Source organism: Podarcis gaigeae, assembly GCF_964106915.1.
Source record: "Podarcis gaigeae genome assembly, chromosome: 14".
NCBI classification, from domain to species: Eukaryota; Metazoa; Chordata; class Lepidosauria; order Squamata; family Lacertidae; genus Podarcis; species Podarcis gaigeae.
Window position 1 is genome coordinate 15201442 of NC_139690.1, and position 24510 is coordinate 15225951.

A 24510-nucleotide genomic window follows, 5' to 3' on the forward strand; every position below is an offset into this window, starting at 1 on the left:
AGAGGTGCCTCAGCGCGGCCAAAGTGGGTCCTCCGCGCTGGCTCCCCCGCCCCCTCGGGCCTCTCCTCCTTCCTCGCTCGCCTCACTCCTCACCAGAGCGGCCGCCTGTGTCCTTCCGCCGAGCGCGCGCGGGGACTTTTTTGTGGGGCTTTTGGGCGCCTATGAGAAGCGGCGGCGGCCTTGGGCGCCCCTGCTCGTCGTGCTCGTGGGCGGCGGCGGCCGGGCGCGGGCAGCACGGTAAGCGAGGCCTGCTCCCTTCCTCTTCCCTTCCTTTCCCCCCACCTCCAATGGCCGGGCCGGCCAAGCTTTTCCAGGTCAGTCTGCGCCTTTTTGTATAGGGCCCTTGTTACCGGATGTGGAAGTTGATCTCTTCTTCGCTGGTAAAAAATAATTCCACTTCCCCCGGAACCCGGCGCTTACCGCGGCTCCCTCCGCTCCCTTCAAGCGCCCAACCCAGCCAGGATTTCCTGTCGGGGAAAAGCGGGGACGGGAGAGGCCTTCCGGGGATCTGGCGCTGAGGGGGGTTCCGCCTGAGGGAAATGGAGCCGGCGGGAAGCCGAGCCTCCCTGCGTGAGGGCAAAGGCAGGAGACGGGGCGAGCTGGCGAGCGAGGCCTTGGCCGAAGCTGAGGCGCGCGAGCGACTGCTCTTCGTGCCCACACTCGCGTTCAGCTGCCGTTCACACGTTCCTTCGAATCCCGACCCGTGTTTATTCTCGAGCATGCGCTGTTCCGCGCGTTTGGGCTAAAGAAGCCTCGGCCCCGGGGAACTGACTGTGAGCGGGGAGGCCTGCCCTTCCCGCCCGACGCGGGTTGCATTTTGAGGCAGGGTTTGCTCCTGCTGAGAAGGGAGCGCCTCTCTGGGCGGCCCCGTCGTGGCCTCGGGACCGCCGGTGCGCCTGTTGCTTGGGAACCCGGGCTCGTTAAACAGACCCACCCCAGGGAACGTTGGGTTGTGCGTAAGCGTGCGTGATATCGGGGCGCGGGCTTACTCGGGAGTAAGACCGCAGTCCTGGGGAGCCAGCCCCATTGAAGGCAACCGGTGGCTCTGTTTGAGTAGATATGCAGTTGGGATCGGGCTGCTCAAGATCCACTCTCGTCCTTTGGTCTCCTCTGGAGCAAGCGGGCTTCCCGTTGTGTGACAAAAGTCCTCCCTTGCACCTTTTTGAGTAGTGGATTCAAACACTCCCGAGGGCGAATGGGTGGCTGTTTTTGGGGAATGGCCAACAAAACATAACATCTAGTCGCCTTGGAGTTTCATTTTTTGGACATCCCCCTGGTTCTGCTTCTTAGGATGAATTTGCCTCTGTTCCATGGGGCAAATGGTGTTGATACAGTCAGTGTTTTTTTCTGGGGGTACACATACCCCTAAAGATTTTGTGAATATGTTTGGCCTCGTTGAGAGTTAGTATTTCAATATGAGTAGGAAAAAGGGTACTGCTAAACATTTTTTTAAAGAAAAAAAGCATTGTATACATTGACTGCTGCATAAGAAGAGTAGCCTTCCTCTTCCCATTGAGTCCTGCCAGATGCCACCACTCCCTGAAGTGGTAGGCTTCGCTGTGTAAAAGCATGTAAAATTACCATTGGATCTTTCCTGTAATTTTGTAGAAATCTCTCATTCTGAAGTGACATGTTTGTTTCCGTATCTTGTATCCGAGCTGCGTATTCACTCCATTTGTGCTGATCGCTACGATGAAACACAGCGAACAATGATGTTTTAAACCTGATGTATTCATCTGGAGTAAGGCCAGTGTTTCCTCGGTACTTTGAAACCTTAAAATAAAGTTCTTAATCTGAATTGAAGCTGATGTCTGCTTTTATTAAGGATAACAGGAAAGCAAAGCGAATCCATTCAAGCCTGATGGATAATTTCTGATGAGTTATAACTAGGACAGTTGTAGCTCAGGGAATACCATAGTTGTAATGAATTCTATCTGTTGGCACCGTCTTTTAAGACGCTGCCAAAACAAGAAATATGTATCATCTAAAAAAAAACTTTAAAAATGTGTGCTGATTGTAGCACTTAAGCAATACCAGCCTTATATTTAAGTGCCTGCCTGGTCGCCACGGGAGACAAAGAATTGCATGCAGGTGAGTGCATGAAATTGCACCCAAGTGAATGTGTGGGCTGGCAGAGGCGGCAAAGGAAATACTGCTCCTCTGTGCCCAGCACAGAAAGCAAGTGGGCTTCCAGAAGAGAAAAGCCAGCTCCTCCACTCCTAGCACAGAAATGCAGCAGGTTGCTGGAGACATGGAGCACCCCAATTCTTTTCTGCTAGTCCCCAACCAGGACCTTCCTGCTTGCAGGTTTGTAGCTTTTGTGCCCTTCCTTACGAGGCCAAAGTAACATGGCTGTTGATGAAAACAAACTATTCTCAAAATAATTGTTCTATTGCCATAGATATCTTAAACAAACAAACAAACAAACAACCAGAGTTGGGATCCAGACAACTTGGCATACAAACAGACCTAGGTTTAACTCTTTGCCTTAGCATTTAAAAGGGTTTCAGGTAGTTTGGCTTAGGTGAGCTATGCCTCTTGCAGGAGACACAGAAATAGGCTGAAGGGCCAACGGTCCATGCAGGTTCATGCCCATTTATTTTGGGGATGGAAAAGTCCTTGCTTTTTGAAGGAACAAGGCAATGGATTCCATATGCTTTTTAGAATTCCAGGCACATGTTTGGGGAAGGTGCTGTATATCATGAGTTTGGACTCCCCTCCGCCCCTCCCTCCAAATTCACATACTACATTTTGGTAATTTCCCCATCATATTCTTGTTCCTTGTCTGTGATATAAAATCCAGTTCCACAGCTTAAGAAATCTTGCATATAGGCTGTGGCTATTTGAAAGCTGCTTTGAATGGCAACAGGTTTCTTATAAGTAGCTCATAGATTGCACATCGCCAAACAGGAAAATAAGTAGTTTCTCATATGCTCTTGATGCTGATGTTACGCTCCTAGATTTAATATTTTCAATGAGATAAAAGGTTCTGTTTCATATACTCTTTTAGTGACAGGAAGTACTGACTTCGTCAAATTTAGCTTATGAATTCTTTCACATGGGGGAATATGTTCTTGTATTATGCACAAATTATAGGCAAAAACTCTGTAGACTACCTTGTAAGAAGTGCATAGACAGCATTTAAATACATAGAGAAGTCTGTTCCGGTGTGTTATGCCTCCAATTCTGTGTAGTCTGCTCAGAAGAATGTAAACTAAAGGCTACTTTTGAACTCATACGAACTGTAGATACTAAAAGTTGACATAAATTAATACAGCATACAAATTAAAGGGAGGGACCATATTCTGTGATAAATCTAAAAAAGCTGTTGAATAAAACAAAATTACTAATCCAATTCCATAGACAAAATCATGTACATTTAAAATGGTCAGTTATGGAGGTGACGAATCTTGTCAGTTGCTATGGTGTTAATATAATATGGTACAATACAGTTATAACATAATTTGGTAAGGTGGCAGTTCTCCACTAGATGGCCCCAAACCATTTCTTTTGATTATCTGTAACAAAAGACTAATTCTAATAAAGTCAATTAGAATTTAGTCCCCGATTATTCACTAGCAAAATCAGATATTAGCTATTGACTACTGTGAGAAGAGGAATCACGGTTAAGGATTATTAGGATTTCTACTCTGCTTCCTCTCTGTTGATGTAGGTCACAATTTAAGGGGGGAAGTGCATGCATACAATAACAAAGCAAATATATACACAAAAACATGCCAACCTCTGTACTGCATTTACACCTGCTACCCTGGTTATCTAAATCCAGCTCTCAAAGTTAGGCTGTTTTGAAAGAATGCAGGAAAGTCTGCAAGGGAATGAGGTTTCATGGAACGGAATGGTCATTGCCCTGGGATCAAGCACAGGAGCCTCTAAAGTACATAGGGCTGAAACCATTCGTGACTTTATAAATAAATTCACCTTTGTGCTTGGATTATTATAGTGGCTAATGTAGATGTTGGAGGGCCACTGTAACATGCTCCATCACTGCATTTCGTTTCAGCTTAAACTTCCAGACAGTTTTCAAGCACAGTTTCACTAATTATGGCCTAGCTTTGAGGTATTAAGTAATTTACGACAGCCAATCGATCTGAATTGGAAAGAAAAGGCCTCAAACTTTGCACCCATTAGAATAATAATTCATCATGGTCATCATTATTTAACCTTCCATACACAGGTTTCAAGGTGATGTACAAAATTCAGTAAAATTGGTGCAAGGCTCTCCTTGTCACTGCAACTGTCTCAATATTCAGGAGCCGAACCGGCACAAGACATTGTTCCATTTGAGATGGGAACCCACCTCCTTCCCAGTTTGCCTTTTGAAATTACTGTATGTTGATGCTATGTTAGCAGCGAGTCGCAGGTGGCGCTGTGGGTTAAACCACAGAGCCTAGGACTTGCCGATCAGAAGGTTGGCAGTTCGAATTCCTGCGACGGGGTGAGCTCCCGTTGCTCGGTCCCTGCTCCTGCCCACCTAGCAGTTTGAAAGCACATCAAAGTGCAAGTAGATAAATAGGTACCGCTCCAGCAGGAAGGTAAACGGTGTTTCCGTGTGCTGCTCTGGTTCGCCAGAAGCGGCTTAGTCATGCTGGACACATGACCCGGAAGCTGTACGCTGGCTCCCTCGGCCAATAAAGCGAGATGAGCCCTGCAACCCCAGAGTCGGCCACGACTGGACCTAATGGTCAGGGTCCCTTTATCTTTACCTATACTAGCAGCAGCAGTGGCAATCCGGGGCTTTGGGGGCTCTGAAGAAGCCTCACCAGCTGCTTTTTTGCACCAGTTGGCTATGGTGATGATGGTAGCAGGTGGCCCTAAAAGCAGTGGCTTGGGTGGGTGCACATGGCTCATGATTAGCGCAGTTAAGGAGCATCCCAAGCTTCTTAATGATGAGGTGCCTCTGAATGATCAAGAGCAATGGAAGTTCCTAAAAACTTAGGTGGATTCAGTTGGTTCAACTGGCCTTACTGTCGTTTAATTTTGTACCTGATTGTAGGTGGACGGTAACTTGAATCTGATGGAAGGAGAAACAAAAGTTGAGTGCTCTCAGCATAATGATAATTTTGTCAGTGATTAGTGGAAGTTGGGTTTATTTCTGGTATTGCATTAGGACAGGCATAGGCAAACTCGGCCCTCCAGATGTTTTGGGACTACAACTCCCATCATCCCTAACTAACAGGACCAGTGGTCAGGGATGATGGGAATTGTAGTCTCAAAACATCTGGAGGGCCAAGTTTACCTATGCCTGCATTAGGAGATTTTTTTCTGTTCTTTAGTACAGTGTGTAACCTTCATTCAATCATTTTATGTGTATGCCGCTTTCCCGCAAAAAATCTTGCTCAAAGCAGCTTACAACAGGAATACATTTCAAACAAGCGCTACAAAAACAATTTCACAATAACATAGCCAAACAATAGCAAATATAACAACATACCAAAACCCACATTTCAGTACTATAAATATAACAAGATTACTTAAACATGTAGCATCCAGTAGAAAAAATAACAAGGGAGCTTCACCATTTTGCCTTAGTCCTAGAAACACCACTCCCTTGATTTTGCTCACAGTTATAAGTCCTTACATTTAATTTGCATATGAGAGAGTTTGGAGTAGGCATGCTATTATTGTTGTTTTTATAGCATTTATGAAGCCAAATACAATGCATATTTACTTGAAAATAAATATTTTATGAGTTTAGTTGGACTTTGCCCTAAGTAAGTTTAGGATTTCTTTGATATTCTTAGGTAATTTCATCCCTTTGGATCTGATCAATTTTGTTTTAAACCATGTTTTCATTCTAAGCTGCTATGTATGGTTTTTAAAAAAAGAAAAGTATGTTAAATGTTTTAAACATTTAAAAACTCTTTTTCCAAAAAAACCTTACCCCAAAACCACTCAAAGCAATCTAGAGTAAAAATATATTAAAAACCCAACAAAGGGATAAAAATAGGAATTAGAATAAACACCTCCCAAAATAGTACAGTAATTAAAAGCCACCATCAACTCACCACAAAACCCGGGTAGAGAGGATCACCCCCTTTCTTCTATAGCTAAAAGATTCCAAGACTGCTTGTCTCAGCTTCTTAAGACAGGATTTGTTTGTGCCAACACAACAGCCACCATCTATTCAGCCTGCATCTCTGTTTACAAGAATTTTTCAATGATACCTGCCACATTTTTTGATATATGTCCATTTATTTCATAACTGGCATGTTGAATTAACCTTACGGTAATTCTTTTTCATCTGAAATCTTTCACCAGATGTCCCTGGTAGATTTGGGAAAGAAGCTTTTAGAAGCTGCACGAGCAGGACAAGATGACGAAGTTCGCATTTTGATGGCCAATGGTGCACCTTTTACTACAGACTGGGTAACGAAAACATCTTTTATTTGTTTGTTTGAATTGCATGTTTTGCTTTTCTGTTGGTCTTTTGTATATATTTCTGAGAGAATCACTGGATGAGTGACATTTGAAATATGTGTATTACATCTGGATCCAAATTGTGTGACGAGAGCAGGTCCTGCTCAATTTCATGTTGGTATGACATTGAATCCCACCTAAAGGGTGGGATTCAACTAATGAGTCCCACCAGTGGAAACCCATGCAAGGACCTCTGTTTGTGAAACAGGGCTATGCCCTCTCTCCCTGCCTCCTCGTGCCCCCTAAAATTGATTTGGGGGGTGGGAATGAGGAGAATCCTGAGAACAGCATACAGGGGGAGGACGTTCATTCCAAGCTGGAATGAACAAGCTGGAATGTTTGTGCTGACAGAACGTTCAACAGCATACTCTTGAATTCCTCCCAAAGACCCTGAAGTTCCAAACCAGCCCAGGACGGGCAACCTCAGTATGAATATTGAACTTCTCCATGACCACTGTCCTGGAGTTCTCCAACACCAGGGTATCTTGACCAGCTCAGTCAGTAATGATGGTGGTATTAATTGACTGCAATACTACAGCCTTATTATTATTATTATTATTATTATTATTAAACCCATTTATTCAAAGCGAGAAAATAGTAATTTAGAAAATGTAGTTTTCTGACTGATTGTCTATGTATTGGACTGGATATTTATGAATCATGAAATGTAGGAGAAACTATATGAGTAAGCAGGGCAAAGATTAGTCACTTCAACATCAAAAGTTGAGAAGAGCTAACAAATCTGTGTGAGTTTAATGAAAGTAGCCTCTTCCAGCAGCATTTCTATAGGATCGCAGGAACTCGTAGAAAACATTGCCCTTAAAAGTAACTAAATAAATAAGAAAACCTCACCCTAAATCATTTATGCACTTTAAAAATAATAATAAGTCATGGCACTCAGAATTCAATATGTTAAAGAAGGGATGCCGTTAAATTAGAAGAGTATAAATATCCTGTGTGTTCACAACTAGAAGATAGATGGAAGTTAATTCTTAGCCTGATATTTGTTTGTTTGTTTGTTTGTTAACTGTGCTATATATTGTGTTGCAGTTGGGAACGTCTCCTCTTCATCTAGCAGCACAATATGGGCACTATTCCACCACTGAAGTGTTGCTTCGAGCGGGTGTAAGTCGGGATGCCAGGACCAAAGTGGACAGAACTCCATTACATATGGCAGCTTCTGAAGGCCATGCAAGCATAGTAGAAGTGTTACTTAAGGTAAATATATAGATATATGCACATTTTGTGATAACTGTTCAGAAGCTGAAAAATGCTCATTTGCTAGTTGATGCGAATATGACTTTTCACTATCAGTGGCATGCAAAGAAGCCTTCTAAAAATATTGCTTGGGCTCAAAGCATGTCACAAAGGTTGCTCTTGTGCAAGCTGGGGTTTTGGGACCTCCACCTTGGAGTTCCTCTCCCCCTGCCCCCCTCCAAAGCCATAGGGTTGGAGGATGTGGTGTACAGACACAGAGCAAACTGCCTTGCACTAAATCAGGCCATTGGTCCACCTAGCTCACTGACCTGGGCCAAAGTTTCAGTAAGTTTCCCCTGCCCTATCTGGAAAAGCTGGGGATTTAATGCTGCGTTTAAATTCTGTGCTGCGCCATTAAGCTACTTCAGTAGAAAGCATGCACACTGCTTTCCACATATTGCACCCAGCCATAAGCAACAATGGTGTATTGTTTGTACAGAGATGGTACAATTTAGTTAACAAGTGACTATATTTATTGTCATTTTTTAAAAAGTCCATGTTATGTATGCTTTGTTTGATTGTGACTGACCATGAAATGGCAAATACTGTAGAAGGCTGCAGGACTGGAAATAACTATTAAATGAGCTGTGTCTTTCAGTTTTTCAACTCTTGATGGAAATTTGAAGTAGTTTGGGTGTTATGTACTGACGTTCTCACCCTGGGCCAGCAGGGGGATACTGTAGATAGTTATGCAAATGAAGGATCAAAAGTGACATTCAGTGATTGGATGGATACTGTAGATAGTTATGCAAATGAAGGATCAAAAGTGACGTTCAGTGATTGGATAGTTTTAGAAAGTTGCTACAGTAACGTTGTACTGGAGCTCTATATAAGCAGGCTGACTGAGCCCTTCAGTTCAGTTCTGTTGTGGCCTCTGAATAAAGAAGAGCTGTTTGAAGAATCGCTGTATCATCTGATATGTTCACCCACAACTTAACATTGGGGTTTTTTGTTTTATTTGTAGCATGGCGCTGACGTAAATGCAAAGGACATGCTGAAGATGACTGCTCTTCATTGGGCTACTGAACACAATCACCAAGAAGTAGTGGAACTCTTAGTAAAATATGGAGCAGATGTCCATACACAGAGTAAATTTTGCAAAACAGCATTTGACATCGCTGTGGACAATGGGTTTGAAGACCTGGCAGAAATATTACAGGTAACTCAAAACCGTCTTCAACAAAGTCTTTCCTGGACCTCTGTAAGAATGTAAGAGCCTGCTAGATCAGGCTAATGGCCCATCTAGTCCAGCATTCTCACAGTGGCCCCCAGATGCCTGTGGGGAACCTTAAGCAGGAGCTGAGCATATGAGCATTCTCCTCACTCCCCCCCCCCCGGTTTTCAGCAGCTGATAATCAGAAGCATTCCTCCCTCCAGCCAATCAGTTTGTTGACTGATAGCCACTTCTTCTATCACAGCAGGTAGTGCTGTGGGTTAAACCACTGTGCTGCTTGGGCTTGCCAATCAAATGGTCGGCGGTTCGAACCCCCCCAACGGGGTGAGCTCCTGTTGTTCCGTCCCAGCTCCTGACAACCTAGCAGTTCGAAAGCACGCCAGTGCAAGTAGATAAATAGGTACTGCTCCGGCGGGAAGGTAAACGGTGTTTCCGTGCACTGCTCTGGTTTCGCCAGAAGCAGCTTAGTCATGCTGGCCACATGACCCAGAAGCTGTATGCTGGCTCCCTTGGCCAATAAAGTGAGATGAGCGCCGCAACCCCAGAGTCGTTCGTGACTGGACTTAACCGTATTTTTTGCTCTATAAGACGCACCAGACCACAAGACGCACCTAGTTTTTGGAGGAGGAAAACAAGAAAAAAAATATTCTGAATCCCAGAAGCCAGAACAGCAAGAGGGATCGTTGCGCCGCGAAAGCAGCGATCCCTCTTGCTGTTCTGGCTTCTGGGATAGCTGCACAGCCTGCATTCGCTCCATAAGACGCACACACATTTCCCCTTACTTTTTAGGAGGGAAAAAGTGAGTCTTATAGATAAAAAAATACGGTAATTGTCAGGGGTCCCTTTACCTTTTTAGCCACTTCATCCACTTGGTCACCTTCCTTTACTGACGTTCTCACCATATTCATTCTACCTAACGTTAGTCTGGTGCATGTCCACAAAGTTATTTGAATTTACCTGAGTTTAGGTATCAGTTTCATTTCTAAATGTCTCCTTTGTTTGCTGTGAACTATACTGACACCTCCTCCTCTTCCTCCTCCTCTTAATTCATTATCTGCCTTTCATTCTAAGATCCCAGGGCAATATAAAAGCAGTTCACATTTTCTTTAAAAAAGAAAAAAATATCAAAATACAGTAGTACAATAACTATACAAAGTGTGATGGCTTTCCCCCCTAATGAAGGTGGAAATAAGATGTTCTTGTTGCCTGTTCTGTCGTAGATTGCAATGCAGAACCAAATCAACACAAACCCAGAAAGTCCCGACACTGTGACAATACATGCAGCAACGCCTCAGTTCATCATTGGACCTGGCGGGGTAGTGAACCTAACAGGTCTGGTATCTTCTGCAAATACATCATATACATCAGGTATTCAGGTGTACAGGGGGTTGGGAATGATTTGTTCACCATATTAAGCAAAATGCTTAGGAATAAAATGATGGTAAGGTTTCAGCAAGTGCATCATTTGCCCTTTAGTTTTTTCCGTCATCCCCCAGTTCAGGTTGTGGTAAAGACTTTTTTAACTGCTTAAAGTTTGGCTTTGAAATCGCCCTCTTTTCTTGTCCCCATTCGTTCCAGTGGAATGTGTACAGGAAACTAAGTCAGCTACTAAAATGGATGGGAAGTTTGCTTGTGTATGAGTTATTCAAGCACATGTCAGGCTCTGGATTTGCAGACAAGATGAAGTCTTTGCACATTACATTTGAAAGAAATATTTATGCAACCTGCTGACGTCGTTTGTGGTTTGACTTTTGTATTATCTCCTTGTAGATGATACAGGAGTGTCTGCTGTCCAGTTCGGTAATTCCTCAACTTCAGTACTAGCAACTTTGGCTGCCTTAGCAGAAGCTTCAGCTCCATTGTCCAACTCTTCAGAAACACCAGGTGAGGAAAAAATATTTGGATGTTAAAACAGGGATTCACATTGTTATTCATTCATTCATTCATTTATTTATTAAAAAGAAAGAAAACGGACAAAATTTCATCTCCTTCACAAAATCCTGAATTTTTTTAAACATTCTTCTTATAATAATTCCATTTCTATGAAGGCAATAATGGCAATCACGATTTGAGCAGGAAAATCATTATAAATAGGATTGCAATTAATGGCAAAGATGAAAGCTTCTGACTTGCGTCTCCATTGTATTTGATGTCTGATCTTTCTGACATAAATCATGCTCTACAGATTTTGATAGAAAGCCTTTTGGTGTACATCCCATCTTTTGTGAACTTCAAAGCTTATTTTAATATAACTGCTTGAATGTAAATGTAGCTGCTTGAATTGCTGCTATTTGTGGTTCAGCATTGGCTTTTAATGATCTTTCTCCTGTTAAAACCTAAAAAAGGTAGTATGACCAATGTTAGTTTGAGACTAATAAGTACCCAGAAACAGGATTTTGTTTATTGCTGAGTGTTAAAATAATTTCTAAATATTAAAATTTGCATTTCTCAGTATAATAAGGTTACCCATGTATCAAACTCCAACTTTCTACCCATTGAGAAAGTACCTGGAAATGCCAAAACATTTTTATACTAGTAAATCCACTTTGCTTTATGTCAGGTACTAATATGAAACAGCAAATAAATGAATTTCCTTGTATCAATTGTGCTAGGCATTCAGGTTTAGAAAACTGTAATCTCCATCTTTTGTCTTCACCCCCCTCTTAGCCCAAATTGCGGTCATTTTTATTATCTTTTGGTACTGACATGATGGGTTTACAAAACTTGGGCATGCCTTGTATATGAAAGAGTGCTTTAGCTGCTCCTGCACTGAAGTTAGCTGTAAGTATAAAGTGTAATGAAGGGGGGAAGCCCCCCAAAGAGCCTTTCTCAGCCTTTTCTTCGCACAAAGGTATTGGAGAGAGAGGTTTGGAAGAGAGATATCTTACTCTCTCTTAACTGAGTTAAGCACAATGACACTTGCTCCTAGCACATTAAACCTTGGTTAGATTTGCATCTGCCCTCATCCACCTTTAAATAAATGTTCCTTACAAAAATACTTAGGCTAGAATAAATCACAGAAACTTGACTTTCCAAATAATTGAAGATTTTATTCACAGTTTCCAGAAGTTACAACAAACAAGCAAAATAAAGATGAAAAAAGCTTCCAAATGCCATAAAGGAAAGCACTTGGTTTCCTTACAAAAAGGATCGTGCAATTTTTGGGTTAGCAAAGATACAGGCTATAAAATCTCATTTTTCAGAGACTCAGTTCACTTGGTTTTTCTTGGAGTTGGGAGCCATAGCCACATGGCTCCTTGCTTATTCTAGGAAGCACAAAGAAAAAATGACTGTGAGCAGGGAACTGAAAACCTGCTAAGCCATACCCACTTGCAACCTGAGCTCAGGTTAACCCTTTCATGCATGCAATTGTGAGTCAGTAACATGGATGGCGCTGTGGTCTAAACCACAGAGCCTAGGACTTGCTGATCAGAAGGTCGGCAGTTCGAATCCCCATGACGGGGTGAGCTCCCGTTACTCGGTCCCTGCTCCTGCCAACCTAGCAGTTTGAAAGCATGTCAAAGTGCAAGTAGATAAATAGGTACCGCTCCAGCAGGAAGGTAAACGGCGTTTCCGTGCGCTGCTCTGGTTCGCCAGAAGTGGCTTAGTCATGCTGGCCACATGACCCGGAAGCTGTACGCCGGCTTCCTCAGCCAATAAAGCTAGATGAGCGCCGTAACCCCAGAGTCGGCCACGACTGGACCTAATGGTCAGGGGTCCCTTTACCTTTACCTTTAACTGTCTATTACAACAGAAGGAACATAGGAAGCTGCTTTATATGAGTAAGACCATTGATCCATCTAGCTCAGCATTGTCTACACTAACTCACAGGATTTCTCCAGTGTTTCAGGCAGGAGGCTCTCCCAGGGGATGCTGGGAATTGAACCTGGGAACCTCTACACACAAAGCAGATGTTCTATCTCAGATCTACAGCCCCTTCCCATAACAACACAGCCATAGTGCAAGTTGTATTTGTAAGAAAGCTAATAGGATTTAATAAATCTAATAAATAATAAAGGCCAGCAAAATGGTTTCTGCAAACGGTAGGTATTTAACTTTTAAAAAGCAAATTTGTCGATAAACCTCCTGATTATTCTTATCCTTTTTATTATTTAACAGTTGTGGCTACAGAAGAAGTAGTGACTGCAGAATCTGTGGATGGTGCAATTCAGCAAGTTGTCAGTTCCGGAGGTCAACAGGTTATTACCATAGTAACTGATGGGATTCAGCTTGGAAACCTCCATTCCATTCCAACTAGTGGAATGGGTCAGCCCATTATTGTGACCATGCCAGATGGGCAGCAAGGTGAGCTGAAAGGAAATGTAAAATGAGGACTTCAGATCCTCTTCTGAACAATGCATATAAATATTTTTGTTTAGTTTTTGCATTCAACTCAATAGTCACTCGAGGCCACAATTTATTTTTGAAGGGGCAAAATGGGAATACAGATGGCTCAGGAAAAAAGTAGCTTTTAAGGGAGCAACTAGCAAGTATTTAACATTAGGGGTGTGCTATAAATCAATATACAGTTTGATAACAAATAATAGATCAAATCATGATAACCGTTTTTTTAAAAAACGACCTTGCAGTTTATCGCAGATTGTGTGTGTGGTATTTAAAAAAGCACAATATTGTGTGTGCAGCCCTTGCTAACTGTACCTCAGTCAGTTCTTCCCTGCCTCTTGCAGGGGCAAGAAATCGCTACAGTAGGCTGGCTCAAATACAGTGACTTGGTTTTCAAATGTCATCCGTTCCGTAAGAACATTCGTATTCCAAAACGTTCGAAAACTCAGTACGGAAGCTTCAAAACGGAAAACTGAATAAGGAAGCTGTGTTTCCTGTTTGACTTCCGAGGCGCATTTGAAAACATTTACTTCCGGGTTTACAGCATTTGAAAACCAAAATATTCGTCAACGGCAGGGGTCAGCAAACTTTTTCTACGGGGGGCAAGTTCACTGTCCCTCAAAATTTGTGGCACACACCTTGCCTCCCTCCCTCAGAGACAGTGCAGCTGAGATACCTCCACTCACTGCGTTCAAACTTGCGCAGAGGGGGCGCAGCCACCCCACTAGGAAGGGCCCCTACCCCAGGGTGTCCATGAGCATGCTGCTAATGTGCCACTACCAAGCAGCACAGAAGAGTCTTCCTCCTCTCTCCTCGCAGGCTCTCTGCTCCCGCTTCTTCCTGCCCCTTCGCTTCTTCTCCCTTCTTGGAGCTAGACATCAACAAGGTGCCCTTCCCTGCACCTCGCCCTGATTGGAGCAGCGAGTCTCGGGAAGGGTCGCCATTGGCCGCCGTCTCGCGTCAAACCAGCCAATGGAGGGGTGGCGTGAGGTTGCTAAGGCTTCAGATTGGCCAGTGTTGTGGAAGTCTGAGCAAACTCAGAGCATGCTGGGAGTTTTAGTTTGGAGAGGGGTCACAAAAAAATGCCCCCCCCCAATGGGGAAAAATGGTGATCATGCCGATCCAAGCGGCGATTGCAGAACCATTTGCGGGCCGGATCCAGAGGGCAATTGGGCCGGATCCGGCCATCAGACCGTCGTTTGTCGACCCCTGGTCAACGGAAACATTCGAAAACTGAGGTACAGTGGTACCTCGAGTTACAGATGCTTCAGGTTACAAACTCCGCTAACCAGCAAGTGGTTGCTCCAGATTAAGAACTTTGCCCCAGGATAAGAACGGAAATCGCATGCCAGCAGTGCAGCGGAAGCAGGAGGCCCCATTAGCGAAAGCACACTTCAGGTTAAGAACCGTGTCAGGTTAAGAATGGACCTCTGGAACGAATTAAGTTCTTAACCCAAGGTACCACTGTATCTCCAAGCTCTCTGAGAAACAGAGCTCAGAGCACCAGTTAGCCCTCACTGTCAGTCTCTCCTGCAAATAGCTACAAGTCGCTACAGCAAGCTGACTAAAAATCGCCAAGCAGGCTGACTCAAATATTGCCAAGCACATATTGCCAAACAGAACTTTGAGAAACAGCTCTCCATCTCCCCAGCTGGCTTCCCCCAAGGCTCTTGCTTAAAAACTCACAAGATGTTTCTTTAGCTCAGTCTGCTCTGCAATGCTTCTCTCTATCTCTATCTCAGAATGAAGGAGTGCTCAAGGAATCACTCAAATCTATTGTGGTTTAGCAAAGCATCTGAATTTAAATGGCATTTCCATGCGCTCTGGCTCTCGTCACTGTCTTCCGTGTGCCAGTAGTGGTTTAGTCATGCTGGCCCATGACCTGGAAAGCTGTCCGTGGACAAACGCCGGCTCCCTCAGCCTGAAAAGCAGATGAGCCCCGCACCCCATAGTTGCCTTTGCCTCAACTTAACCCCCAGAGGTTCTTTTACCTGAATGTAGCTTGTGTAATCTCCATATTTCTGATACAAATGTATTTTAATTCAAGTCCTTACAGTACCAGCGACTGACATTGCTGAAGAAACGGTGATCAGTGAAGAGCCTCCAGTCAAGAGACAGTGTATTGAGATAGTTGAAAATCGGGTGGAGTCTGCAGAAATAGAAGTAAGGAATCTGTTAGCTGAGTTGTTTTATTCAAATTTTCTAAACTGAGTGTTTATTTTCATCTTGCTTAATATTTCTTTTGTATTACCACAAAATAAGGTATTTATAACTGCATTATGCGTTTGTCTCTGATATATTTGTTATAAATGTTTAATATAAATGTCCCATTGCATGTGGTTTGATGGTCTTAAATATAATAGCAGTTTTTCAATAACAAACAAAGATTTGGTGTAAATGGAGAAGCCAAGAAGAAATATTTTATTTAGATTCCCCCCCCCCCCCAAATGATATTATCCGGCCAAACTTAAAATATTTATACTATTATGCATAGTATACTAAAGTTTTGGTATAAAATGTCATAGATTTTCTCCCTGAAGTTCTTCTTGTTTACATTTTGTATAAAATGAGGCCACTCTTGAACCCATGTGTACATTTATATCAGCAGCTTTACCTGTTTGTGGTCAAAAGTCTACATACATCACAATTGTGATGATGTTAATGTTAAGTAACTGTATTTTCAAAATTATGTATCATAAATATTTTGTTCCTTGTATACAGTCTGAAAAGTTGCTTAAGGCAAATTCAGTAAATAAGTTTAGTTATCATCTCAATTCCATTATTTCTCCTCATATTGTGGTGTCGGATAAAATACCTTCATCATTCCAAGGTTTGGGCTTTAGTGCAGAATTTTATTGCTTTTCTTTGTGATACAGGCAAAAATGTATTCCTACAATAAAAAACCCATCAACAGTCTATTTCCACATTATCACCCTGATTTTCTTTTCATTAAAAGGTTTCTCACTGAGAATGTATAATGGACTCTGTTGTCATGCTACAGGAATGAATTAGATATTAAGAATACAGCTGTCCATTTAGATTTCATTTGAAAGGTACCGTATTGGCCCGAATATAAGCCACTTTCCCCCCAAATTCTGTCAGTGAAAAGTTAAAGTGCGGCTTATATTTGTGACCTTATGCCACCAGCGCGGCTCATCCCCCCAGAGAGCAGCCCGGGAGGAGGTTTGGGAGCAGTGGGCAGGCTGGGCGCCATTGCCCCAGGCTCCCGGGCTGCTCTTGGGGGGGGGGGGGGCGGAAAGCAAGGGTCACTTGGGATGGCACTGAGCAGCTCTGCATGTAGGTTTCATTTTAGTGAGGGATGCAGATTAACATATTCAGACAAAGGTTCGCCAGGGAAAGTGAGTACCGAGGAAGGATTTCACCACATATTTGTCCTCAAGGAGGAACATCTAAGCAAGAACAAATGGGCAGAATTGTTGGAGAGCAAGAGACCTTTGAGCAATCAGAATAATAGGCTGACCAACAGTTATCAGGTACCTGAATTGTAAGTTTTTGAGTGCTGGAGCACAACTCAATTGGATGATGCAAAAATTGACAGTAACAGGAAAAGAATTTGGAACACAAACCGTAGATAGGATGGACTTGTGCCTCAGTCCCAAATATATTTACCGGGGACTAAATAAAGTTAAGATTAATGAAGCTTACTTCCCAGAAAGTATGATTGGGATCATTCTGTAAGGGAAAAAGGGATATCATCAGAAGGAAGAAGAGGAAGGTTGTTATTTTTTACCCTGCTATTTTATTTCAACAAAACAGTGTTTACAGATGGACCTTCTTGGTCCCTTTTATATTGTACTACCTAGTGATTAAAGTGGAAACCATGGCTGAAATTAGCTTATTTAAATTAAAAAAAACATGGAGTCCTTTAAAGGGGGGGGGGAAGGCTTTTGCTTGTGTACGGATCAGAACAAAGCTATTTCCTAGGCAATTATTCTTAATAAGGTGGAGATGCTGCCTTTGGGCTCATGTAAGATCACAGCATGTCATGAGCTGGTCATTTGGGTTCACCAAAATTCCAAGCTGGATATTTTGTAGAATGAAGAAAATTTCTTTTGCTTTTGAACTCAAGTGCTTTTTCTTGACCATGAAACTGTTCTCTGTCATCAAATGAAAATGGAACAGGTGGGTTGGCTCAACACTTGACTTTGTTGAATTACTTGTCAAATTAAGCAGGGTGGGGGGAGTCAGTCAATCCAGTCATTATTTAAAGAGCAGTGCCCTTTGTGTGTGGGGGGGGGCAGCCTTAGAATAAAAATCCAAAAATGACAGATATGTTCTTCAAGAGAATAAGAATGTTGGCAAGGAATAGCATTATGTTATCCATCTGCACAGAAAACCCTCACATAATAATTGCATTGTGTGACTAAAGTAACAAGTGAATGCTGTATCATGTTGAAATGGGAAAATAATTTTGCCATCGGTGGGAAGAGAATCAAGCCTGATTTTTTTTTAGTGCAAACCCCTGCAGCAGTACTATCCTATCGTTTGGCCCCTGTTTTCTGTCTCTCAAATGCCTTGCATAGTGTTCTGGTTCAGGAGGCAGCCCACTTGGTCCATAGAACCTCTGCAGTTAGCCTTCTGAGATATTGGCTTTGCTTCTCCCTGTGTAATTTCATCTCTCTGGTTCTCAGTTGCCAATCAATTTCCAGGCACAACATTTCCTTACCCTGCACATGTAATAGAGAAGACGAGGTACCAGCACTAATTGCTGAGAAACGGCAGATGAGAGCTCCCTGGGGGATGGGGTGGGCAGACTGGTACATGGCAGTGAACTCAGTGCAGTTCTGGTGCAGTGGTACCTCGGGTTAAGAACTTAATTCGTTCCAGAGGTCTGTTCTTAATCTGAAATGGGTTCTTAACCTGAGGCGCACTTTTCTAATGGGGCCTCCTTCTGCCGCTGCACTGCTGGCGCGCAATTTCCGTTCTTATCCTGGGGCAAAGTTATTAACCTCGAACAACCACTTCTTGGTTAGTGGAGTTTGTAACCCAAAGCATCTGTAACCCAAGGTACCACTGTACTCAGAGCAAATCCCTAGGCTCGAAATTCTTAAATTGCAAATGTGTGTCTTTTGCATCAGTCGACAGATATGGGGGTTCTAATAAAAAAAACCACAGAATTGATCCTGCAATCCCCAGGCCTGTCTGCCAAAGCTAGCAACTAGTTCTACTTGTGGGCCACTTTGGAGAAGTCAAGGTATGAAAGGAAGAAGAGCATCTTCCAAGTCAGTCACCCTTAGTCTCAGTCTCTCTTCCCACTGCTTTTCCTCTGGAAAGAATGGAGGGAAAGAGGAGGTTTGGGTGAGGGACTGAATAGATAGCACCCTTAGAAATCAAATTCAGGCACTAGTTACCTATTTCATAGTGGTTGTGATAACGGAATGAGAGAACAGCATATTTTAACTATCATGTTAGAATAGCCCTTAGATGGTATCATTGGACAACCAGCTGATGTCATAATGGGGACTCAGCAGGCAGAGGAGTCATGAATTTTCTGGTTGCCAGATATTGCAGTGTAGTAGTGCACAACATCCTTGTGCAAGGCGGTGGGAACTTGGGAGACCTTAGAAATTTAGCTAACTAAATTCTACTCCGAGTAAACCCATTGAAATCAATGTATCTGAGTTAGTTGTGGTCATTAATATCAATGGATCTGAGTAGGACTTGGTTGGATAGAATGTGTAGTGATTTTATGTTATAACCGTCCTAAGACCTATGGGTATAGTGCAGTATACAAATTTAATAATAATAGTAACCCAGGGTTCTGAGTTCCTTCTCCATTCCTACATGAAATGACACAATATATTGTGTGTTCTCCATGGACTTCTTTCATGCAAGTTGTTTGGGTGGTTTTGGAAGGTTGTTGGCCACAAATAAAGGGCATGTGATACAATAGAGTGGAAAGAAATCTAAAGAAGTATAACTTTGAATAAAGAGAGGAAAATGGTGTTTAATTTCTCCTGGTACATTTTAGCATTCTTACGCACTTGCCGCTAAGTTTCAGTGTGCCGGTACAGGTCTGTGGGGTCAGCAAGCTGACTTGAGTGCAAGAATTCAGACTTTTGGTTTGTAGACTGTAGACATCTATCTTAATCCAAAACACGGTGCGATAGCACACACAATTCTAATCATGTGATGGACAGAGGGGATGTTCCTGAACGCTCCATGCTGCCTTTCCCATCACCATCCTTGTTGCCTCCCAGAGATTGGGGGCAAACATCTGCAGCAGGGAGCTTCTTCTACCAGGGTAGCCTCCCCACATGACTTGTGACTCCAGAAGATCAGGTTTCTCAATTGTACAGGAAGCCTATACACATAAGAAAGTCTCATGGCTAAAGTTATTCCCAAGTTAGCTCAGACCCTTGCCTTATATCCACCAGCAGTCATGTTTTCACTGTTGTGGATCAAAGAGAATAACAATTACCAGACTTTTAGAAGACATCTGAAGGCAGCCCTCTTTAGGGAAGCTTTTAATGTCTGATGCATTACAGTATTTTAATATTTTTTTGGAAGCCGCCCAGAATGGCTGGGGAAGCCCAGCCAGATGGGCGGGGTATAAATAATATTTTATTTTACTTTACTCTACTCTACTCTACTCTACTCTACTGTACTCTACTCTACTCCCGCCTGGCTGAGATCAGGCAGGCCACGCTCCCTGTTGAGCTTCTGGCGTTTAATTTTGGCAGGCATTTTAAGTAACCTTTCTAGATTTCAACTGGCTTGACTTTCTTGTATGTTTTGTAACCTTTCTGTACGCAACTTAGAGACTACAGACATGTGTTAGAATGCCCGAATAGGACTTGCTAATCCCATTGATTTCACAACATTTCCAGGAATAGAATAGAATAGAATTTACACTTTTCTCCACTCCGTTGTCCTTCTAACACCCATCTCCATTTGCCATGTTACAACATTATTGGAAAATAAAAAGGGAAGGGACATAGGACCAGGCATATGCAGCCCTTAGTTCCTTGGAGAATAGGCATTTAAAGATGTTTTAAAAATTATTATTATTATTATTATTATTATTATTATTATTATTATTATATACAGTGGTACCTGGTTTCTCAAATTTAATTCATTCTGGGAGTCTGTTCAATGCCTGAAACGGTTCAAAAACGAAGGTGCAGCACTCAATTGAAAGCCGCAGAATCTGTGTCGGATGTTTGGCTTCTGAAAAACGTTCACAAACGTTCACTCACTTCCAGGTTTGCAGCATTTGGGAGCTGATTTGTTTGGGAGCCAAGCCGTTCCAAAACCAAGGTACCACTGTAGATGTAACAAAATAAATGTGTAGGTTGCTAACTCAGGAGAGAATTGAGGAAGAGGCATAATATTTGGATGATGAAATAATATGCATTTGAAAAGGTTTATAATCGGACACATGGAAGGGAAGGTGGGAAGTCTAGAGATTCAGAGAAATATCCAAATATGGATATGTATTTTGTATTGTCATAACTCTGTACTTGTAATATCAAATAAAAATTATTTCAAAAAAAGCAGAGCTGTTTGTAGGCAGAATTTGTAACAGAAGAATTAAAAGTAGCTGTTAAAACTATGAAGTGGGAAGCTAGATTAACTTCCTTCTTCTCCAGACTTAAATATTCTGTTGCTAAAATTAATTGCAAGGCTATGTTTGTTAACAGCTAGCCAATTGATTATATAAGGGATCTTTTAAAATTAGCCTGTTCCGATATTTTATGCCACATACGTCAAATTGTCTGACTTTTGTGATACCATGTTCCCTTATGTAGAATATTTTAAAATTAACTATTTCCCCTCTCCCCCCACTTCAAAGAATAAGCTCAATGAACATGCTGGAATTCCTGTATATTTGTTCTTCAGGTACAATGAAGTGGCGCTTTCAAACAAGTGCAAACCAGCCATTGATTCATTTTTCACACAATTTACCTATGCCTTTCTGTGTTATGTTTTAATAGGAAAGAGAAACTTTACAGAAGCAGCTGGATGAGGCAAATCGAGAAGCGCAGAAGTACCGCCAGCAGCTTCTGAAGAAGGAGCAGGAGGCGGAAGCCTATAGGCAGAAGTTGGAGGCAATGACCCGCCTCCAGACTAACAAAGAAGCTGTCTGAATGGTTGAAGCGAGCATTCTGTCAAGCCAGTTTTAGAAAACAGCAGTACAATCTGGACCTGCGTGTCGCATCAGCCGCAGCCCCGGGATTATATGCTAGAGAAGATGCTACAGGTTTGAAACTGGACTTAAGCCATGAGTTCTGGTGAATTTCTTGTATAATAAGTAAACTCAGAATTTAGACATTTTGTGCAAAAAAGAAAAAAAATATTTAAAAAGAAATACTGTAAATAGTTGTTTTTTTACAGTTCCAAAATTAGTTGCTGAATCTTTTTGAAGGGATCCACAAACATGCAAAAGCAATGTTTTTGAGACCTTTTTGATTTTAGTACGAAACTGCTGAAATACAGAACAGTTTTAAGGGTGATAACTGTTGATTTGAACTGACGGTGTGAAAATGAATTATGTGATGGAACCAGTCCCGAAGGCTAGCAACTTAGACTTCTGAGTTCATACATCTCCTCATGGAAATCCTTTGTACAGCTTTAAGTAGTTGTCCAGAGTCTCTGAACCCTGCCCCTCCCTTTTTTATTTAGAAAAAGTGTAATTTTTTATATTTAATTACTGTTATATTCTAGTAGATTGACATGTATATGAAGCTGATATTTTTTAAACTTTTCAGTTTGTACATATGCTGCATGTTTATATCTATATATATATATCTATATATAGGTATATAGATATATAATTTCTACATACAACTTACAGAAGTATTTTTCAGGAAAGAAGAGCGAAAATTATGAGAAAAAATGTCTAATCTATAGGTCATGGGTGGGGAGACAGAAGCAAGCTGGTGGTTTGTTGTTGTTTTATGTGAGTCCCATTTCTTGATGAAATGTAACTTGAGAGAAGAGAAAGAAAACCAAGACAGGTTTGTATGTAAACCAGCCTTCGTGCCAACCTGGTGCCTTCGGATTGTTTTTGGATCACAACTCCTATCACTGTCAGCCAGCTTGACTGTGCTGCTTGGGGCTGATGGGAGTTGTAGTTCAGAAACATACTGAGGTCACCAGGTTGGCGCGAAGGCTGATGTAATATATGGATTATTTGAAATGTATTCTACGCGGAGCATGAAATCACATTTCTAGCGTGTCTAGCAAATCTGGGCCACAAATCCACAGGTGGAGACCAAGTTGCAAAGCAGTCCAGTTAACTTTCCTCCTATGCTGCCACCTTAACTTTGCAGGCTCTTAACTTTGCTTCACTTCCAAGCATTACAAAGAAGGTGGCTGCGATTGTTCTTTGCGATGGGTAGAGAGGGGTTGCAGAGTCCACTTTAAAGGATCTATAGGTGAATGACACAGAGCTGTACAGTATAACATGATTCTTATCGACCAAAAGCAAACGTGAACGAGCTGAGCTCATTGAAAACATTTGGCGATATCTATGCATGCAGGTGTCTCTATAGCAAAAGGTGGTATCACATGAGCTGCACAAATTTCCGAAGAGGGTGGAGTTATTTGACAGGAAGTAGTCCAGATTTACAACAGCATATAGCAATTCACTTATTTGTGTGTAACACGGGCACAGAAGGAACTTGGCTCAAGCTGAACTTGAGCTATTGCCTATCTGGTTCAGCAAGAGCATAGAGGTTGCGCAGTGGAGGAGAAAAGGAGAAAAGGTTAAGCTGCCCACACTGCAACCTCTCCTCGCTCCGCTCTCGTCTTTCAGGACCGTGACTTTCTTGTAATAACAGTATAAAGAAATATAGGAACGCTGGGTGCAATAGCAGGGCTCTTCTCCTCTGCAAGTCCCTTCAAATTAATGCAAGAATGCAGAAGATGGAACTCTTGAGCAGCTTGGATTCACTTTCCGTAGAAACCACACAGGTGAAGCCCGCAAATTCTTTCATTCCCTCTGCTCCACCACTCTTGCGATCTCTGCTCTTGCTTGTTTCAGTGGAGCTTGCAAAGGGAAACTTTTGAATTTGGATTTCTTCACTTAAGATCTACAGTTGAGCAGCAACATAAATGTATACGATGAGTTGATACTGTTGTTGCTTACCGTTGTTTCTGATGGCTAGGATTATGTTTGAATTTGTGCGGTCATCAAAGATAAGATACATAGCACTTCCAGTGTACAACACTGTATCTTTTTGAAGCTTTGTAATATCAAGAAATAGGTGGCAGCCCTAAATCACTATTACGTTTGAGAATATTGGAGTGTTGTCACATCCTGGGGAAGGAGTCAGCACTTGGTCCCAGGAACTGGGATTGAAGGGGAAATAGATGTAATCTCACATACCAAGGACCTCACAACTCAAGTCTGCTTTACACATACAGCAAGAATGAGAGGTAGAACAGACTGTACCACTTCTGGTTGCAGGTGGAGACTGTCATTTTTAAATGTTCCCTCGTGCTTTTTTTTTTTTTTAAAGAAAACTTGCAAGAAGAAAGCTAGCACATTGGAGGGAATGGTGCTGATCCAGCCTTCTGCCTTGTGTGCTAGTTTTCTACTTGCAGGAGTCTTTTTCAAATTTATTTTTACACAGTGGAATGTTCAGAAACAGGACTGACTTTCTCGGGCAGTACAGCCTTTTCTATCGCGTCACCCTGCTGCAAGTGTAGAGCCAGCCAGAGTGCTTCAGAACCAAGAGCAACATTCAGATACCTGTGGCTTTTAGACCTTCACTTAGACCATACTGCCTTAAAGATTACTGAGTCTACATTGCGTTACACTTCAAACTACTGTGCAGCTCCTTTATTTCAGAGTATACTTTGTATTTGATTTGTGCTTTGCTGTGTCTGTTTCAGTGCTTTTATGAAAATGTATAACTTTATAAAATCATCTAGATGACCTATACAAAATAATTGCCCTTAAAACTGTACTCTGGCCTACTTTTTCTATTTACAATTAAATATCTTTTCCACAAGTGAAGTGTCAGTTTACTTTTTAAAAAAGAAGAAGTTACAATAGACATCCAGTGGTGTTGATGGCTGCACTTTGTTATGCTTGCATTGCCCCCTCAGCTATTCATCAGAGGTCTGGTGTTAGAATTATATAGGTGGCTGTCAACCCCTGACACAGGTAAGCTTTCCAAGCCTGGGAAAATGCCGGGAGGAAGATTTTTAGGATAACGTATGTCACTGGCTACAGTGGCTGGAACAAGCTATAAGATGACCACTTTGTGCATGTCATTTCTGCAAGGAACAAATGAGGTTTTGCTTATAATTGGGTACTGATGGCA

General features: G+C 42.2%; 1 protein-coding gene across 9 annotated transcripts; it reads left to right on the plus strand.

The window, feature by feature from the left end:
* The first annotated feature begins 93 nt into the window (after window positions 1–93).
* Window positions 94–24195, plus strand: GABPB1 (GA binding protein transcription factor subunit beta 1). 9 transcript variants are annotated; one of them, XR_014557940.1, is made up of 10 exons: window positions 94–237; window positions 6280–6387; window positions 7489–7656; window positions 8660–8854; window positions 10090–10237; window positions 10640–10753; window positions 12989–13174; window positions 15261–15376; window positions 21172–22194; window positions 22337–24195. XR_014557940.1 is itself a non-coding variant. In XM_083712824.1 (9 exons), exons 2-9 carry the CDS (start codon window positions 6280–6282, stop codon window positions 21322–21324), a joined length of 1188 nt encoding a protein of 395 aa, XP_083568950.1. In that variant the 5' UTR covers window positions 94–237; the 3' UTR covers window positions 21325–24195. The 9 variants fall into 9 exon arrangements, 7 of the variants coding, with proteins under 7 accessions (XP_083568950.1, XP_083568952.1, XP_083568953.1 ...); XR_014557941.1 differs by lacking the exon at window positions 94–237 and adding an exon at window positions 2340–3895; XM_083712824.1 differs by having other exon boundaries at window positions 21172–24195.
* The last annotated feature ends 315 nt before the right edge of the window (window positions 24196–24510 follow it).